At 31.6% G+C, this 21,198-nt stretch overlaps 1 protein-coding gene and 1 long non-coding RNA gene across 2 annotated transcripts; one reads left to right on the top strand and one right to left on the bottom strand.

The window, feature by feature from the left end:
• Positions 1–170: 170 nt before the first annotated feature.
• Positions 171–1,992, bottom strand: LOC133298388 (protein trichome birefringence-like 19). Its single transcript, XM_061497655.1, has 2 exons — positions 1,531–1,992; positions 171–980 (listed from the first exon to the last, which is right to left on the bottom strand). Exons 1-2 carry the CDS (start codon positions 1,990–1,992, stop codon positions 171–173), a joined length of 1,272 nt encoding a protein of 423 aa, XP_061353639.1.
• A 16,569-nt stretch (positions 1,993–18,561) lies between these two features.
• On the top strand, positions 18,562–21,066 carry LOC133298387 (uncharacterized). The gene is made up of 4 exons (XR_009749791.1): positions 18,562–18,777; positions 18,861–19,124; positions 19,210–19,263; positions 19,402–21,066. It is a non-coding gene; the product is annotated as an uncharacterized LOC133298387 (long non-coding RNA).
• Positions 21,067–21,198: the final 132 nt, after the last annotated feature.

Consider the following 21,198-nt stretch of genomic DNA (forward strand, 5'->3'; position numbering starts at 1 on the left):
ACAATATATAAATCCACAAATTTCTTGGCATATACATTCTATATTTAATTATCTTGAGTATATAAATAGATTCAGGGAGACCAGGCAAAAAATACAATATTCTTTATAAACCCAAAAAAATAAATAATAAACAATATATTTCACGTGGTTAACATGGTAAATTTAATGTTCTAAAAAACTCTCTTTAGCTTTGAAGCATAATATGTCTCACTTTGTATATTCAACATATAGAGGAAAAACTCATTCCATGTGTCAACAGGACCTGGCAAGCACCAGTGAACACAGTCATTCAATGTCACATTATTGTTCTTAGAATGTCCATAGTTGTTGGGATGTCCATCAGGTCTAAGCAACATAATCTCAGTTGTGTCTAGCATCAAAAATTTCAAACCCCTCTTTCTTGCTTTCTTTTGTGCTTCTTTAAATTCCCTCACTTGTGTCAGATATGTCTCAAGAATATACCCATCCAACTTCATTTCTTCCTTGGTAAATGGCTTTGTCCTCACACAATTCCCTCCTTTATTCCATTCCCCATTTTCAAAGTGTGATGGAGAGAATGTCCTAAAAAATGTGACCCCTTTAAATCTTCTAAGATTTGTGATAGTTCTAAATGCAGTCCTGAAGGCCTTCTTGTATCCATAGTAGTGAGCAAGATCTGTGACATTCTCCATTCCACACTTGTTGCATCCAACAAGTTGATCATTTTCATAGAATAATAAAGGTCTAAAGAACCAATGTCCTGCTGAGATTATCACAATGTCAAAATTTTCAACTTGGCTAGCCCAAGCTTCATCTACCTCATCTAGATACAGTTTCATGATGCTGTTGTAAGAATGTCCATTGCTGTCAGCATCACCTGCCCTCACAAAATAAGGAGACCATAGTGTTGCAAGGGTAAAACTATAATCAGCAAAGAAATACCGTTTGAAATATGTCACATCCGATGAATATCTAGCAGAAATGTCCTCAGGTTGTGACACCTGAAAGATTAAACCACAAGCATGTAACAAAACTTTCTTTCATAACTAGTGAATGATTAGCTAAGAATTAAGACATGGGGTAGATTGAGTGGTAATGAATAGGGAAAAAGTTAACATGATCCCGGCCCATTTTATTTTTCCGTACTCCCACACACAATTAAAAAAAAAATTGACCATTTTATCCCTGTTTTTTCTTTTATTTTTCTTTTTTGCCCTCTGCATGTGAGAGGGACCATTAACACATTCTATGAGCCTGGCTCATGGAAATATTTCTCAATGAATAGATGGAGTTATGGTAGAAATTTTTAGCTTCTATTTTATTAAAAAAGGCATATGGCTAGCCTTGAAGTAATAGTAAAGTTGCTCTGCGTGATCATAAGGTCACGGGTTTGAATCTGAAAAACAGTCTCTTTAAATAAAAAATATAACAGTAAGACCTTTATCCTATCTCTGCAAGTCAGGGAGCTTTGTATACCGAGATTTGCCATTTTCATTATCTTAAAAAGGCCAAAAAATAAAAAAATGAACAAAGTGTAAATTAATCACTTACATGATTTAGGAGGCACAACAAAGACTGCATCTGGTTTCTTCCCACCGAGTCACCAACAAAGGCCATCTTCTTTCCTCTCACAAGCTTTAAGAACTGGGTTGCATCAAAAAGAGGAAGCTCACATTCCTCTGGTTTCCACCTCCAATGGAGGTACTCTTTGTCAGGTCTCCCAAACTTCATGCAGTTTTGCTGATCTATTATCAAATTACAAGTTTCATTGTTGTAATAAGGCCCTTCAGGGTAAGGAATCCATTTTCCAGAAAAGATGTCACATTGTTTTATTTCTGTGCTGTTGTTCAAGTTGCTGACAGCAGATATCTCTGGAATTGATTCGTATGAGTTTCTTGTAAGATAAAGAGGAAGCGTGATGATAAGAAGAGTGAATGGTACAAGGACAAAACTTTTGGTAGTGTTTCGTGTTGTGTACTTCCCATTGAAAACTTCATTGGCCCGAAACTTCATGGCTGAGCTAAACTCTGAATCAAAAACTTTGCTCAATAGCTTATATAAATATAAGCTTTTGCTATAATGTATGGTTCGGATAACCCTTTCAAGTTTAAATTTAGTTAAGACTAAATTTTCTCAAGGTCTTAGCATATTATAGCTAAATCACCACCGGCATGACAATTCATGCAGCCTTGTTAAAACGTCATTATTTATAATCATATTCTCACATGTACATTGTGGAAAAAGCAATAAATGTTCTTTTAAAAACGCTCTGACTTTCTTTTACTATTCCCACCTTCAATGTTTTAGTTGTAAAAGGGGAAATTGCTTCTTTTTTAAACTATGAGCTATAAACCTCTGACTATGTTCTGCTTCTAGATTTGCATAAACAATGGTGCATATGCTTGCTTATGCACATCTGTTTTTTTTTTTTTTTATATATATACATGCTTGCTTATGCACACTTTTTTTAAAAGTAGAACTCATTTTGGGTTCCTATCCAAAAATACGGTCTTCACTTAGTCTCTTACAAAAAAAAAATTAGTCGTCAGGTCCTTACGAAATTCAAAGTGGACCCAATTTATTCCTTTTGAGGAACTAATGTGGGTCTTTTTTTGAATTTGTAAGGGACCACGATTTCAACTAAATGGGTCCACTTTGAATTTCTTAGAGACTTCAGGACTAAATTTTTTCTTTTTTTTTTTAACAGACTAAAGTAGAGACCGTGTTTTTTGTCAGGGACCCAAAAGTAGCTTTACTCTTTTTTTAATATGTATGTACAAGGAGAATGATATTTTGTGACTGCAGGCCAAATCATCAACAACTAAGTCTGATTAATAAAAGATGCTAAAAAGTAAAAAAGGAAAACCCAAAAGAAAAAAAAAAATGATGTTAAAAACCAGCTGATGAAATCCTAGTGTATAAGTTCCTTTTGCAAGAGAAAACCAAAAGACTGAAATAAAACCAGTTTCTATCACTGCACAATTATTGTCTAATTTTAATGAATTTGTATTATCATAGCATAATTAGTTGTAAAAAATATTAATGATTGTGTCAAAAGACTGAAATAAAAACAAAATACTATTGGTACATTGTTGGATTACATATTATTTATCAAATGATTAATGCTACATCCACAACTAATTATTGTGTTGTAAGATTGAGAGCAAATCAAAATATTACCTATCATTGAGTTCCTTTGCATGAGAGAACAGTTTGTGTTCCTTTGTATTCAAATGTTGTGACTCTATCATTGTTCAAAGCAAAAGCACATGAGACCTATATTTGTAAAGTTTGGAAGGAAGTAGTGGTTGAGGGGATAAGAATATTGCCGACAGCTTGTTAAGTTTCAAGAGGTATTTTTGTTCGATATTTGCAGCCTAAAAGCAAATAAAATTTAAAATAGATAATTTAAAGACATGTGAAGGTCCAATCATGTTGAATTTCTTTTAGAAACTATGTCCAAATGGTGGGTTCCTAAGAATGTTACCTGAAGTTGGCAAAGTTTGGAAGGAAGTGGAATAAAATATAAGTTGATGAGAGTGAAACATCTTAAAGCCAACATACCATTTATATTTAGCATTATAGCAATTTGTTTGTATATGTTTTTTGCATTAAAACATATCCAAAACGCCAACAAATTAGTTGGTTCAATTTTCTTTTCACAATATCTTCAATGTAGGTATTCTTTCATATTTTAGATGGCATTCCTTAATTATTGAAGCATCTTTAAGCCCTACAACTACAAGTGTTATAAATTAGTTGAACATTTAATAATAATAGTAATAATTTAGATAATACAATAAATATCGTGATTTAATCATCTAAAGAAATACATGTATTGGTCTCTCGGTGGTAAATGCCTTATACAATGCTTGGGGAGAGTTTAGAGATTTAAACCCGAAATTGAATTAGTCAAATTCATTAGGATTTCAGACACTGGTTGGTATCTAAAAAGAATATTTATACAAATTATTATTATTTTTCTTTGTTGATCAAATTCACTTTGTTACCTTTCTAAATAAACATCATTAGATTATTTTGTAACAAAATTAATATCTTTGTTTAAATAATCCTTTTCGTTGGTGTTTAAGATAAAGTTCTTTATTGATGTATCACTTAATTCAATTCGACATCATTTCTGGGAATACCGTTTAGACTAACTTTTCTCGTGGTGGGGTATTTTGAAAGGTTCGACAGCAGTCCAAAACAGTGTCCAGAGCTAGGTGGTTAAGACATCAGTTTTCTATATTAATTATTTAAAGATAAGAAATCAAGCTAAGCTTGACTATTAGCTACAAATAATTGAATCCAATAATAATAAACAATAATATGATAGGATAAAGAACAGTTGTCACCACTTAATATATTGTTAGTGTGAAATTTATTACTATTATCTAATAAGTTTAAATGAAATGGAAAATTTATTAAAGGTAAATTTAGATAAACTTTGAAAAAAAAAATTATGATATATATTTTTAGATTTTTTTTAACTACTATTTCTAACTTCTGAAAATAAAAGTGATTAAAATTATTTTTTAGGTATTTATTTTTAAAAAAAAATTCATCTAATTATTGTAAATATTTTAAGCTTATATTGTAATTAAAAATTATTTTTCATAAAGAAACACAAAAAATAAACTCTGACTATCATGATAGGAAACCAAAAAAAAAGTATTTTGTAGTAAAATTTAAAAAAAAGAATTCTAAGTAATATAAAAATTGATAGTTGAAAAAAATTTAGACAACAATTTCTGTATAAAACTTCCTGCAAATTACCATTTTTTTACTATCGACTCACGCTAAGTGTTATCATTTTGTTCTTTTAAAAATTTTGATATCAATTTAATTTTTCAATTATAAAAAGTTACAATAAAATTATCTTACTATATAAATCACAAAATTTAGAAGACTGAATTGATAACGTTGTTTTGTAAAAAAATTAAATCCATGTCATTTTTTGAATGATCAAATTAATATCAAGACTAAATTAATATTACCAATCCTTAGAGTATGAAAGTGAGAATACTACTTTCTCAACAACAACAAAAAGTGATAATACTTATATTTTTAAAGAAATGAAAAGAAGAGATTACTCCTAAGTTAAAACTTAGCCATAACCAACAAAGCCTAGCACAGTTGGTAGATAATTGGGTTCCTTAAGCATGCTGACAGGGGTTCGATCCCTGGCCGTGCGTATGAAAAAAGCTTTGTTGGGAGAGGTTTACCCACTTAATGTGATCTCCCGCCTCGAAAGGATTAGTCTTCGGCTGTCGGTTAGAGGATACCTTAGGAAACAGAAAAAAAAAAAAAAAAAAAAAAAAACGTAGCCATATGCATAGTCAATGGAATTTAAGCTTTTGGAGTCATTGCTCATGAATTTGTTTACTAGTTTTGAAAAGTTTTCAACTAATTCCACCAGCAATCATTGGACTATTGAACACTTCAGATTTGAGTCATCTTGTAGTGGTAATTTCTCATGAAATGATTGTGATTCAACTCTGAATCTCATAAAACTCTCAATAACTATCTGTGTTGGCCCTTGGCTTCACTTGGCAGTGAAGTTATGTTATGTTTCCCCGATTTTCACATTTCACGTTATGTTATGTAGCTTTGACACATGTCATTCTGATTCATATATGTTCGAGGCTTCTGTATCCCAAAAGATGCTAAAAGATTATATAAAGAATCAATTCAACTCAAAAGATTAAGTTCGTAAGTGATGGACTTTTAATAATTTTATATTATATTTTTTTAATATCTTCTCTTACGTAAGAACCATTTGAACTTGAAACATGAATATTGCATAGACCCTTTTTTATTTTATATTATGCTAACTCAATTTCATTAATAAGTGAGGGGCTGTGAAAATCAAACTCGTAATCTCTTGGTCATATAAGCTCATATATCATGTAAAGAATCAACCAAAAAAATTAAGCTTGTAAATAATGAGCTTTTAATGATTTTATATTATATGTCTCTAACATATTCATCTCAATTTCTTTAATGGAAAGCATATATATTATAACAATTTTAATGTGGGGAAGACTTGATAGAGGAGCTTTAATTAGCTATTTAATTTGATTTTGAAGCTGGTAATGAATTGCTACCACACAATTAGCTGATTACGTTTCCTTGATGCGATGTAGCACCCACACAATGTTAAACCGAAAATGTTGATCCAAGAAAATGAAAGATGGAGATGCAAATCAGTTCTAAACAATGTGGCTTGGTGTCACTTTTTTACTATTTTGTTCTTTGGGAGAATATTAAAGATTTATAATTCCTAGATCATGTATATGACTATAAAATACCAAACAATATGAAATTGAAGTTGGGATTGTGTGTACCTTGTTGGACCATCACAAAACCGGAGGAAATAAAGGACTACATGTCAGGATCTTCCTCTCTATGCCTATTCCGAAAGTGGCAGTCTCAATGCGATAGGAGCATGATAGCTCATGGGGCTTTTCTCCAATATAAATAGGCTAGAGAAGGGACCTAGCCAAATACCTTGAAAAGAGTTTGTATCCACTGGATTCACCCATCACGGAAAACCAAGGTAACACTAAAGCTTACATTGCTGCTCAACTAGGTCCAATACCAACATATATCATAAGCCCAACTCAACATGATCACAATGGACTAACCAAATAATAGAATTGGAATATTCATTAACCCGATTAATTTTAAAACACAAAACTAATTAATTAATATTACCCACATAAACAAAATTTTCCAACATTCTCTCACTTGGGCTATATTAATCAATTTGATATATTTTTGAAAATAACTTTATTTTTAAAAGGACTCTATCGGATTAATGACTAAAAATCATTTTAAGTGGCCAGGATTTTGAAAAACAATATTCCAATTCCAGCATCTCAACACAATTATATCCAACGTAACCTTATAATAGGAACATGACGGTCAATATACCAAAGATATCATAGCATATGTTGCATACTCTCATACAATAAGCATTACATCTTCATGAATCATGGGCCTAGTAGTGTAGTAAGAATTAGTGCAGAAATATGATCAGCAATATAACACACTAATTCTTATCGGTTCTCAATGTAATTTCTCAATAACATGAAATTACATTAGTACAATTTCCAAGCAACATGAAATTACACTCCATAATGCAATTTCTCAACAACATGAAATTGCATTACCACAATATCTAAACGACGTGAAATTGCCTTTTCAATCCAATTTCTTAACAACATGAAATTGAATTAGCGCAATTTCCAAATTACATGAAATTGCTCAGGTTAAATAAACCAACATGAGATCTCAAAATTTGTGACATCCAATCATCTTTAAGCTCACAACATGCTTAAAGATAATATTGATACATATATTTCTCAGTCGACATGAGAAATAACTATAATGATGATCATCAATTATTAAAATTCAAACAAAAGTCACAAAATCGTCATCAGTTTGCATGACCAGAAAAACAAATTGGATATAACTCCCACTAGTCAAGGGAATCAAAAGAATCTAAAACGCTCAAAAGAAAGCCTCGTTCTATATACAAAGGAATCAAAAGAATTTAAAGTACTCATGTTCTATATACAAAGGAAGCTGGTTCAAGGTATTTTCTAACAAAGCTTTTAGATAAAAAGCTTTTATTTCATTCAGTAAATCAACATCTTACTGAAAAATAAAATGTCATCTACATAAAGTACTAAGAAAATATATCTATTCCCACTTACTTTCAAGTAGATTCACTGGTCAAATATATTTAAATTAATTCAAAGGAATTAACAAAAAATTCACTGTTTAGGCAAAATGAATGCATCAAAATAAACAATAGGAAAAAAATACAACTTTAATCAAGGCGAGTTATTACAATGAGGTCAACAAAATAGTACATTCCCCTTTGGGCAGAATGCACATACCAAGGTTTAAGCCAAGGTCTAAACCTCTGATGAATCAATCAATGAGCATAGACTGGCTTCAGAGATATGTCCCCTTTGAGCAGACAAATCACCTAGACCAATGCACCCTCAATAACATTATTACAACAAGCTTCCAATTAATACACACAATAACCCTCTTTAGGCAAGAAATTGGATGAAATAACCAGAAACATTCTCAAATTTACAAAGAAATTTCCATGACTAACAAAAATCAATCCAACTCTAGTGATAATCACCTATAGTTATTCATAGAACTCTTACAAATCTTGCCCAAAATCATGATGCATTCCACAAGAAGGTGTAACACCCTCACTGATCATGAATTTAAAAACATATACATTATGAAGAAGAAAAAAAACTTTGCACATAAACAGTTCAAGCACAAGCATAAAACTCAAAAAAATAAATAAAAAAATATTCTATAAATTATATATCTTCATTTCTTATAATTTTACATAGTCAATAACACAACCATGGCATGGTTGTTGTTAATGGCAAAAATAATTGATTGACATACACAATGCAACAAGTTCAAATTTGGGCAACAACAAAATCATTTATATATCAGAAACCCTCATTTTGGCAGGGTATATAATATTCAAATATTTTCCATCACATCAAGATTTAAACAAGGAGAATTACATACAATTATAAAAATTCATCCCCTCGAGCAGAAAAACTTTTAAATTATACATATTTCTCCATAATATCATGTGCAATTTAAAAATAATTTATCCCCTTTGGGCAAATAAATACTTTTAAATCATGTATCCTTTCAATAATTTCTTCATGCAATTTTTCAAATTATTATATATAACAACCTCCTTTGGTCAGGCAATTAACATATAATAATTCAAGATAATAGATCAATAACAATCCCCACAACACGAAACACTTTACAACATGTGTTTCTAAAAATCATATTGCATTTGTCAATCAAACAAATATTGCCAAAAAAAATCAGCATTTAACATTAAAGTATAAGACAAAAAATACTAATTATGCTTAAGAAGGAGAAAATTTTAATTGTCTAAACTGTATCCCCTTTGGGCACATAAAGTTTATAAATTATATATCTCCATAATTTCTACATAAAGGCATCACATTTAATTTTCAAAAATTTAACACACAAGAATTTTTATTATATTTGCATGATGAATTACAACTAATGTCACATCATTTATGTGATCCAAAGACTCTTAATATATAATTGAAATAATTAAGGGTGCTGAGGCTAATCCCTAATTAAATAAAATATATGTATCACTTGACACTAATTTCCAAACCCAAATGATTGCTTCGAACCATAGGCAATAATACCAAAATACTCAAATTCTTCATCTCAATATTGTATGTATAAGGAAACATTAATTAATACAGGCAATCAAATCATTATAATACATGACATAAAAATTTGCCTAATTTAATTCACATGGTGCATAAATATTAACCTTCAGTCATGGGTTCAAAATCTATTATACAATTTAACTTTTTTTTGCCACATGCAATTAATTCCAAATTATACAATAGCTTTACTCCCTTATATTCAATAAAATGATCCAATAGCACCGTCAAATGGAGTAAATATTAATTCTTATAAGTTAAGCTTTAATCAAAATCTCAATTAACGTAAAATATCAATGAGCCTAAAAATATTGCAACAACGTTTATGCAGTGCCAAAAACCAATTACGGAGAACTAGGGCTGTGCAAAAAAACTGGTTCACTTGCCCTGCCCTTGATCCGACCTTGACTCGACCCATAAATACCCATATTTTTTGATCTGGTTTAAATACTGACCCACTTTTATTTGGGTCAGTTTTAGACCTGACTCGTTTTAATATTGACCCACTGACCCAAAACTTGACCCATACCCATTATGTAAAAAAAAAAATCACAATTACATTAAAAGAAAAGTTTTAACGTAAAACAATTACGTCAAAATTTTTTATGAAAAATATTTTCATAAAAATTTTACAGATTTCAAATTTCTGCGAAAGTTTTCGACGGAAACATTTTCGTCATCAAAAAATTTTGACGGCAAAAAATTTCATCAAAATTCTTTACAGATTTCAAATTTCGGCGAAAGTTTTCGACGAAAATATTTTCGTCATTAAAAAATTTTGACGGCACAAAATTTCATCAAAATTCTTTACAGAATTCAAATTTTAGCGAAAGTTTTCCACGGAAACATTTTCGTCATAAAAAAATTTTAACGGCAAAAAATTTCATCAAAATTCTTTACAGATTTCAAAAATCGGCGACAGTTTTCGACAGAAATATTTTCGTCATCAAAAAAATTTGACGGCAAAAAATTTCATCAAAATTCTTTACAGATTTCTAATTTTGGCGAAAGTTTTCGTCGGAAATATTTTCGTCATCAAAAAATTTTGACTGCAAAAAATTTCGACGGCAAAAATATTCATCAAAATTCTTTACAGATTTCAAATTTCGGCGAAAGTTTGCGACGAAAAAATTTTCGTTAAATTTTTTGACAAAAAAAAATTTTCGTCGAAATTTTTAGCGAAACACATTTCCATCGAAAATTTTCAACTAAATATTTTCGTCAAGTTTTTTGATAAAAAATTTCCATCAAAAATTTCCACGAAACACATTTCTATAAAAAAAATTCCGTAAATTTTTTTGACAAAAAAAACATTTTGACGAAAAAAATATTCTGTCAAAATTCTTTAGAGAATCTAAATTTCGTCGAAAGTTTCAAATGAAACATTTCCCTCGAAATAATTTTCGTCAAAATTTTCGTCAGAACACATTCCCATCGAAATTTTGAACGAAAAACATTCCGTTAAATTTTTTGACAAAATTCTTTTTTCGTTTAAAACATTTGATGGAAGAAATCATTTTCGTCAAAATTGTTGACGGAAACTAAATTTCAATAGAGATTTTATTTTTTTGTAAAAATTTCGACGAAAAAATAATTTTGTGACGAAATTTCCGTCTTTTGCAACGTAAAAATTTCGACAAAATTTTGTGAGAAAACCAAGTCAAAAACGGGTCAGGTCAGATTTGACCCAGTTCAGAAACCAAGTCAAACCCACTTCAGAAACCAAGTCAGGTCAGATCCAAACTGGTTCTGAACTAGTTCAACAAAATCCAATCCAAGTCAGACCTGACTTGGATCAAATTAAAGCGGGGCGGGTCAAAATACCTGACCTATAAAAACCAAGTTGGGTTGAGTCGGACAAAAACCTGACCCGACCTGACCCATGCACAGCCCTACGGAGAACTAGTCATAAATGTGCCAATCTTATATTCCAAAGGAATGTCATTCTTTGGCAAGTTTGCTTACGTGTCGCTTTCTCCTTCACTTTCAGCTTTGTGTTCACACTACAAAATATTTAAAACCTTTCCTTCTTTGGTAAAAATCAGTAAATAGAAAAATAAAGAAGAAAATTGAATTTGTAATTTAAATCAATAGAGAAGATATATTAACAATTGTTGGTGGCAGACAGCTCATTTAATGTACCTCTACTTTCTACATTGGAATTTCCAAATTAATAATATCTCACTACTTTCTTAAATCTTCATTTTCAAATTTGAATTTAAATTTTAAATTTTAAATTTGATTTTTAAATTCTGAATGGTGGCAGGCAACTCATTTAATGTTGAACTACTTTCTGCATTGGATTTGTTAAAAAATTTAAAAAATACATCTGCTTTCATGTTTAAAATAGGAAAGCTTGGGGAGGATTTTTCCTTTGTTGCTTCTGTCGATTTTTTCTTTTTTTGCTACTGCCAAATATCAGCTTTTTGAGAATTACTTTCTCAGCAAAATCGCTTCTTGCTTTTCTTTTTTTTCTTCTTCCCAAACAATATGATTTTTTGAAGGATGTTAATCCTACCAAGGAGGATTGAAGGATTAAGATTAAGGTAGTTCGGGCTTGGAAAGTTCCTAACTTTCAACGTAAAGATTTTGACGACAATGTTGAAATGGTTTTATTGGATGAACAGGTCGTTGTCTGCGTTTTTTAAATATTTTAAAATCTTCCGTCTTTGTTCTGATCATTTTAGTTAGCGTTATTGATGTACTTTGGTTGCGCTTTTTGTAGGGTGGTAGGATCCATGCCACTATGAAAGATTCTTTGCAGGTGCGGAAGAAAATCCATGAAGGAGGGTGCTATTTTATAAAAAAAAAAAAAATTGAGTTAGATTCAATAGCGATATTTTCTGGCCAACCAAGCATCAATATCGTTTGTCTTTCAACTTGAGGACTGATGTTAAATCGATTGTCGATTCTAATATTTTTGCGAGTGGATTTGATTTTGTTGATTATGACATCATTGAGAAAGAATCATCTTACTCTCCTTATTGAGTGGGTAATATATTTTCCTTATTGTTGTTCATTATTTAATTGTTGCATTTTTTATGACGAACTCATTGTTGCCCTCTTTGTTTTGTAGACGTGATTGGTTTAGTCTCAGGTATTGGGGAAGTTTTTGAACGTGTAGTTTCCGGTAGGAAAACCAAAATGGTTGTGTTGGAACTTCACAACTAGAGGTATTTAAAATGTTAGAGTAAAATAAAATAATTTTGTTGCCGCTCTATTAACTTATGTGTTCCGTGTGTAACGTTGTTCTTGATGCAACTGGTGTGTAGGGGTCACAAGCTGGAGTACACTTTGTGGGAGCATTATGTGGATGAGGTGCAATCTTTTTTGGAAAACAGCGACACTCCTCATAATGTCATAATAGTTCAACTGGGAAGGATAAAATGTTTTAGGGGTATGTTTTTTCCAAACAAAACGATATTTGATTTTTAGCTTCTGTATTCTGTTTTTATTCGATTTTTTTTATTCGATAGGTAAGATTGGGTTAACGAATACAAAATATACAACAAGGATTGTCATGAATTCGAAGGTGCCAGAGATCGTTGAGTTTAAAAAATGATGTGTTTATTATTCTTGAACTTATGTGTCACGATTATTCGGGTTATTCACTTATAGTGTTATAAATTTTTGCTTTATAGTCTTTCGGCTGATGGTGTGGAAAGTAGTCTGAGGTTGACTCAGTTGTCTACTCAGCCCTCATATTCTTTGAAAATGATTTTCTTAAGGAGACTAAAAGAAAGTCTATCAGTGATGTGAAGCTTTGTGGTGAGGTAAATATTGAGGTATGTTTGATGCTTTTGTTGATCTATATCAAGTCTGTATTGATAATGTTTCCTTTTTACCTGCAATGGCTGTATTTAAGGTTACGACGTGCATCACGTATGGGACTATAAAATCCTCTAAGAGCAAATACAACTGGTGGTACAAGTCTTGCAAGAAATGTCAATTTTCTGTTTGTGAGGATTTTGAGAAGTGGTACTATAAGAACTGCCATAAACATTGGGAAGATTATTATTCAAGGTAATATATTGCTCTTGGTTTATAAATTGTCTTTAATCCGATGCCTTAATATGTGTTGCTGATATACAATTTTGCAAAACAATAGATTTAGTGTTCAAGTCAGAGTTGTGGATAACACAGATTCTGCTTCATTTCTTCTGTTTGATCGAGACTGTGTTTCTTTGTTGCGAATGAGTGCTGGTGAACTACGCGAGCTCCATTTCAAGAGGGTTTGTATTATCCTTCTTGTAGAATAATGAACATATATATATATATATATATATATATATATATTAACATTTTTTTGCACACATAACATTTTGTGTCCTGCTTTTTTCTTGCTTAATTTTTAATTTTTTTAATGGTGCGGATTTGGAACAATTTCCAGAAGAACTAAAAGTTCTGAATGAGAAGTCAATTCTATTTAAAATTAATGTGAAGCAAAAAGATTTGAACTCATACAGTGAGTCAAAATATCAAGTTTCTGAGATTTGTATTAGTGAAGAAATAATTACAGCATTCCTTAAGTCTCTGATCGACCCAAATGTACGCTGCTGATTTATTTGTCTGAGATATCCTGTTTTCTTATTCATTTTTTTGACTGTTGTTGGTTGTTGTATATCACAGGATGAAGCAAATTTTGATAATGCTCGCAAAAATGAAATTGTATCATCAGAACCAGAAAAGGCTGCGGTAACCCATTATTTGAATTTAAATTGATGTTATAAAAAATATATTTTCATAATTACTTGACGTACCATTTTTATTTTGATAACATAGGATGTTGAGAGTCAGACCTGTGATAGTACTGACGTTGGTGATATTTCTCTGACTGTGTTGACTCCGGTGATTAATTCTCATGATTCCATTGCTAAGGAATTTAATTGTTCAGCTGTTCGAACTACGAAAAAAATAAAGCTTGAAAAAGAGTTATGTAGTTTCTAATTTATATTTGTAGTTTTATTCTTACAAAAGGAAAAAAATGATCATTGTTCTTATCTTGAATGTACTCATAATTGATTTTTTTTCTTTTAAATAGATTTGATGCAGATGAGAATACCCAATAGATTGGGCAACTGTGGCTGAGGAAGATTGTTTTGTGTCTCGAAAATAATTTGTTCACCCAAAATTTGTTGTAATGATCACTCAACAGTCGCAATGTTTTTTGTTTAAGTAACATTTTTTTGAACGTTCTTATCATTTTGTGATGTTTGACTATGTTTACTTCAAGCACTGTGTATATTATGTGATGTCCATATTCTAACTAATTTTGATATATTAAATTAACGCTATTTTCTGCAATGGAATTCAAATATGGTGATGTGTGACATGGAAAACTGTTTTATAAAACTGTTTCAAAAAGGTGGCCTCTCATTCAATTGAGGACATCACTAACGTCAAATTTACTTGCACCGAATTTCTTCAACTTGTTGTAACCTCAGGGTCAAAGTCAGACGGTTACACCTATATGACTCCAGGGTCAAGCCATAGACAGTCAACACAACCGCAGTATGAAATAGCTCCCAGAGTCAAGTCATAGGCAGCCTACATGAATGTGAATGTGAATGAATACACATATATCATCAGTCCATCATCATAACATCAAGAATCACATAACATCTATATGAATGTGAATGAATGCACATATATATCATACCACGTACTTTCATACAATACAACCATAATTCCCACCATCATGGTGGGGCCACAAGAGAGAGGAGAAACCAGAACTAGGACCTTACCTCACTGAGCTTATCACAAGCCCAAGTCCAACAGTAAAACACGTATGCTCCAATAAATCCTCAAGTGTCAAGTCCTCTAGGCAAACCTAGAGCAGGAATCATTTACATCATTAATACTAAATCACTTAATGATTCCACATTTTATACTTATATGCCATAAATATGCCCATTACAAGTCTAGACCATTTATTACTTAATTACATGTTTTTAGTGCATAAAGAATTGTTCACTAAGTCCACAATACTCATTAGACACTTAGTCCATTAATGAATTCTCTTAGATTAAGGAATTTTCCACTTAGCTTACAACTAACCAAAACATTTATCATCAATATATGTCATTCATAACCTTGAACATTACTTATTATAAGTTACTAAGGGTTCCCATAAACTCACTTAACCTAAATCTCACTTTTACGGTTTTCCTATAACTGTACATGTTTTTGTTTTCTAGTCACTGTGTGCAACCCACTTGTTATAACATTCTCATATTTTATTATGTTAATCTAGACTCAATTAAATTTCCAACAAGGTATCACATGCCTCATTTGGAGTTTTCTAGCTCCGGTTATCACCGTTTGAAGTTGGACTAACAAAACTGCCTGCCAACTCCAAACAGAGCCCCAGACATCCCTCACGATTTTAGCGATTATGGAAAATCTACTAAACCAATTGCTCTCAAATTTTTATACAGAAAACTATACACATTCAGCTTTAATTTTATATATCATGAGCCTAATTTGAGTAATAACTAAGGGAGAAACAATTCGTGGAAGATGCCGCCACCTACAACCCCTACACATGGCCTCCCTAGGAAGTCTCTACTCAATCGCACCTACAGAATGCTACACATCTTCAAATGGTATCAAATTTTGACACTACATAGCTGAAATCTCAAGCTTCAAAATAATGTATGGCACATCCATATAGGACCTCTGTGGAGGGAGATATGCTCTCCCAAATTTAGCCTAAAAATTGGTCATTTAACCCCAAGTGTGTTTAATTAGCAAATCGTAATTATCTTTGGTTAGAAACTCTAAGTCACTTTAATTTTAGGATTTTTCTATTATTAGGTCACTTATGCATTCTCACATAGTCACATTAGGTCTTAGTTCATTAGGTTCACTAATTACATAATTAGTGTTTCTAAACCCTCATTAGGTCCATTTTAGGGTTTTTTTATAGTTAATTAATACATTATGCAAGGTCCACTTCACTTAAACCCTAGATTAGTATCCTAATTAGGTCATAAATCAATATTTAACATACTAACCCTAATTGATCCTTAGGTGGCCAAATTGTTTAGGTTATACAAACTAGGTTTTTAACTTGTTAACTTTACCTTTTCTTTAGTTAATTAAGTACTACACTTAATTAGTCCACTAATCCATCATTTAATTAAATTTTAAACATAAAACTCTAATTATACTATTTAGGACAGATTTGATATAATAGAGTCATTAGAGTTTAAATCCATTCCTTAATCTAGATTAGCATTTTTAAGCTTAAATGTTGCATTTTTAACCTTTCTCCTTGGTCCTACTCATGATTGTCCACACACCTCAAGAACCAATTTTTATCAATCAAACACATCAACCCCCTTAAGAACTCATGATGGCTGAATTGTTTAGATGGTGGTGGTGGGATTTTTGTCACCATTTTTTCAAAGTTTCATGCTTACATCTTCAAATGAGCTCCAATGCTTCAAGCTCCCATCTTTCTCAAGCAAGCATGCTTTCTTTCCACAAAGAACATACCTTTAAGAAAACTTATGGTTAGAAATCAAGAACACAACATAAAGGTGGGATTTTTCAAGAAGAAAACTTACACTAGAACTTAGGGAAGTAGGCACCAAAGTGAGGTTCTTCAAAGAGAACTCAAAGCACCAACACCATGGCTTGAAAAAACCAAGAAAATGCTGCTATATGGAGGGGTATGCACCACGAAATTTTGGCTTTCAAGAACAAAAATGGTATGTTCTTGAAGAAGAGGATGAGGGGAACAAGTTTTGTGAAGAGTGTTTGGTGATTGGATGGAGTTTTGGTGGTGGAATCTTAGAGAAAATGTGGAGAAAATTTGAAAAATCAAACTTAGAGAGAGAAGGGGATGCTAGGGTCCTGATCAGAAATGAGGGGAAGGGTCCCTTATGTTTTTAGGGTTTATGTTATGTCATTAAGTGGCTTTCTGTCATTTAGTGACACCCGATGTAATTTTTCTTTGAACTGTTATCAAATTTTTACCCGAAAACACCCAAGACTCTAACTAACTTAATTTGATTAGTAGTTCACAGATCCACTTACAGCTGTTTAATTGCACTATAGTCTTTAACGGTGTTCTTAACTATACCCATATTTCATAATCTTCTTAACTTTAACATTTTTGGTCTAATTATTACTTGTTAGGCATATATTAGGCTTTCATTCCATTATTTCATATTTTTTCCATTCCGAGATTCTACCGGTTGCTGCTACAGCAGCACAAAATATCCGACAAAAGTGACTTTTCAGAAGTACCCCAATATGGGTATCAATCTTCACCATTTCATATACTAACCTCATTCATGATGTTTATATCATTAGATTATCTCTCTAACTCAAATTTGCTAGATTGGAGCTATTCTAAACAACAGCTGAAAACTCAACTGTTCAGAATACCCTCAATATAGGTATCAAACTTCATCAAATCTTATGCTTACATCATTTATGATATTCATATCATTAGGATAGCTCTCTAACTTAAATTCATTGTACTGGAGCTATTCTACAGTCTATTACTGCGTCAGCAGTCAAAAACAGCAGATGAAAATTCACCTGACTGGAATACCCTCAATATGGGTATCCAAATTCTTAGAATTTCATTCTCATTCTATTTATGACCATAAGGTCCTCATCATAACCCTCTAATTTAAAATTCATGTAATTAGGGTTATTATATCTATCTCTTGCTAAATTTTAAAAGGTAAAATTGGAGTTTTTTCTTATATCTATCCAACAATCAAATTAACAAACACTAGTTTAGCAACCTAGAGAAATGTTATGTTACTATCAATAAATTTCAGTTACAAAGTATATTGATCAAAACCATAAAACATGCAAGCAGTCAAATTTAAAAGGTTTTTTTTACACCAATTAACGACAATTAATTTAAGTGGTAAGTAGGATCCAATGTGTTCCAAATCTATTAATATATAAAAGTAATAAACATCATTTGCAAGTATGATGATGTGTCGCTCTCTCCTTCAATTTCAACTTTGTGTTCACACTTGAGGCAATTTAAAATGTTTCTTCTTTTAGTAATTTTATTTTTCCATTTTAATAAAATAATTCAAAAATCAATTTCAGATTAATTCAAATTTCAAATTGGCATCATCATCATTTATTGTTTGCATGCATGTGTATTAATATCCTATTACTTTCTACATTGGTTGTTGTGAATGGTATTAATTATTCGAACCTTTAAAAAATAGTTTTTAATATATAAAAAATAATAATAGTGACCTGTACACTTCCTATTCCTGTATAAATAGGATTCCTCTCACTATATATTTTCATTTGGTGGTCATCTTCTTTCTATTTTTAATCCAATAATTGCCCCTATATGTTTTCTTCTGTGTTATCTTATATGCAAATCGATATGTACTCAAAATATGATTTGATCAAGGATCTTAATCCTACCAAGGATAAGTGGAGGATTAAGGTTAAGGTGGTTAGGACTTGGAAGGTTCCTAATTTTCAGACAAAGGATTTTGATGACAATGTTGAGATGGTTTTGTTGGATGAACAGGTAGTGCTTTTCGATTTGTTTTTGCATCTCTGTTGTCATTTGATTTGATTTTTGTCGAATATGTTGATGCTTATGTTTTGTAGGGTGGAAGGATCTATGCTACTGTCAAAGGTTCTTTACAAGTGCGAAAAAAAATTCGTGAAGGAGAAGTATATTTTATAATAAAAAAATTGGAGTTGGGTTAAACAATGATAATTTCAGGCCAACCAGGCATGGTTATCGTCTATCTTTCAACTTGAAGACGGATGTTAAATCCACTGTTGATGCAACTATTCCTGCCAATGGATTCGATTTTGTTGATTTTGACATTATTGAAAAAGAATCGCCAGACTCTCCTTATTTAGTGGGTAATATATTTTTCATCTTGGTGTTTTTTTTCGTATGGATCGGTGATGATAAGATTATCATTTGTCCAGTTTCTTTGTTCTGTAGACGTCATCGGTTTACTATCAGGAATTGGGGAAGTTCGTGAGCATGTAGTCTCCGGTAGGAAAATAAAAATGGTTATGTTAGAACTTGACAATTTCTGATATTTATTTTATATCTGTAGAATATTTATTGGTTATTTGTTAAGTTCCATTTCGTTAAATTAAAGTAATTTATGCAATCTCTTCTAACAAATAGGGGTCACAAGCTTGAGTGCACTTTGTGGGAACAATATGTGGATGAAGCGCAATCGTTCTTGGCAAATAATCAGTCTGCTCAGAACGTGATAATAGTCCAGCTTGCAAGGATAAAAAGTTTTAAGGGTATTTTTTTATATTTGTTGATTTTTTTTAATAGTGTCATACTCTAATTGTCTCTCTATGTTTCCCACTTTATCGTCTTCTAAATTATATAGGTAAAATTGGAATAACAAATACAAAGTATACGACAAGGATTTTCTTGGATTCCAATGTACCAAAAGTTGTCGACTTCAAAAAAAGGTTTAGTTTTGTAGCTTTAGTCTCTTTGAAGTTTAACATATCCGCGTTTGTCTTTCGTGAAACTTTTTTTTTTAAAACACATTTCGAGAAGGTCGATATACTTTAACTCCATACCTTGCAAGCCTCTATATTTCTGCATTAGAAACGATAAGTCGTCATCTTAATGAAATCAAATTGTATTTTAGGGTTGATGGTTATAATTAATGATTTAGTTCCCAATGTGGAGTATAAATGTTCCTTTTATATAGAAGCCTTTATTAACTTATGGCATAGAAAAATTGCAAAACATGGTTTGTCTTGACTTTCGACATTGAGTCAATGGCTGAATCATCTTCAACAAAGCGGGAAAGGGTTGAGAAGCAGAGGCATGAGTCACTCGAAACTCTTCCAGACGAGTTATTATTAGAGATTTTTGCAAGGGTGGCAGCTCATAACATCCATGACATATGCAACATCAAACAAAGTTGTAAGGATTTTCTTTGCATTGCAAGGGAAAATTTTTTGCTTGTGCGTGCAACAAATATTCTTCTTGGTATAGAGTGATAGAACAGTGAGGGATGAGGTTTAAGACAGAAACATGATGCACTGTGACTGATGAGGTTGAATAATGACTTTATTTTTTGCTGCTGTTGAACTCTGTTTTGTAGTAAACATATTCGATATTTAACAATTTCTTGGGAACTTTTAAAGTCATTATTAAACTCTTAAAAAGAATCTTTGAAAAAACATAAGTATACATTTATGTGTGAAGCGTTTGGGATTGACGTTACACAACTTCTTCTTTTTTTTTTAAATATTCCAATCGGTTCATTGCTTCGCAACTAATCCGATTCGGGGCGGGTCCAGGATTAAGGCTTTAAACCTCTCTGAAAGGTGGTACTGGGTAAGTTTGTTTTAAGTTATTTATGATTATATGGTGAGGTACCAATTTCATGTGTCATTTATGATTACCGAGATAAGTCACCAAGTGTAGATATTACCCATATTGAGTTTAAAAGCTATTTATGATTATATGGTGAGGTACCCCGTAATCCGAATGGCAACATATTATATAATCAGTGCAAGCATTTTCTCATATGAATAATTTTAACATCTTTTTTGGATTTTAACAAAAAAAACTTCTACATTAGTTCAATGGATGAATCAACTTCTTCAACAGAAATGAGTCCCTCAAAACTATGCCTAACGATATTTTTATTCGAGATTTTTGCAAGGGTTGAAGCTCAAACCGTCAGTGACATCTACAATGTCCAGCAAACCTGTAAGGATTTTCGTAATATTGCACGGGATTCTTATTTGTTTAAATGTGCAATTCAGATTTTCCTTGCTGAAGAAATGTAAATCTCTGAACATCTTCATGATGTTAGGCTGTGAAAAGTCATTCAAATAAATAATGATCAAGTGCTTGCATTTAAACAGGATGTGCCTGCTCGTTTAATTATATTATGGTTTCCTTTTTGCAATTGTGAAAGATTGGGATATGTTTTGATGAAGG

The sequence above is a fragment of the Gastrolobium bilobum genome, unplaced genomic scaffold (assembly GCF_033153095.1).
Source record: "Gastrolobium bilobum isolate Gb01-03AN ecotype WA unplaced genomic scaffold, APGP_CSIRO_Gbil_v1 utg34958, whole genome shotgun sequence".
In the NCBI taxonomy this organism is placed as follows: Eukaryota; Viridiplantae; Streptophyta; class Magnoliopsida; order Fabales; family Fabaceae; genus Gastrolobium; species Gastrolobium bilobum.

What these genes read in the sequence shown, in the direction of transcription:
- LOC133298388 (XM_061497655.1), bottom strand. Translation starts at nt 1,992, where the DNA reads ATGAAGTTTCGGGCCAATGAAGTTTTCAATGGGAAGTACACAACACGA. An exon ending in TGTTGTGCCTCCTAAATCAT is followed by an intron (nt 981 to 1,530) that starts GTAAGTGATTAA and finishes TTAATCTTTCAG; the next exon opens with GTGTCACAACCTGAGGACAT.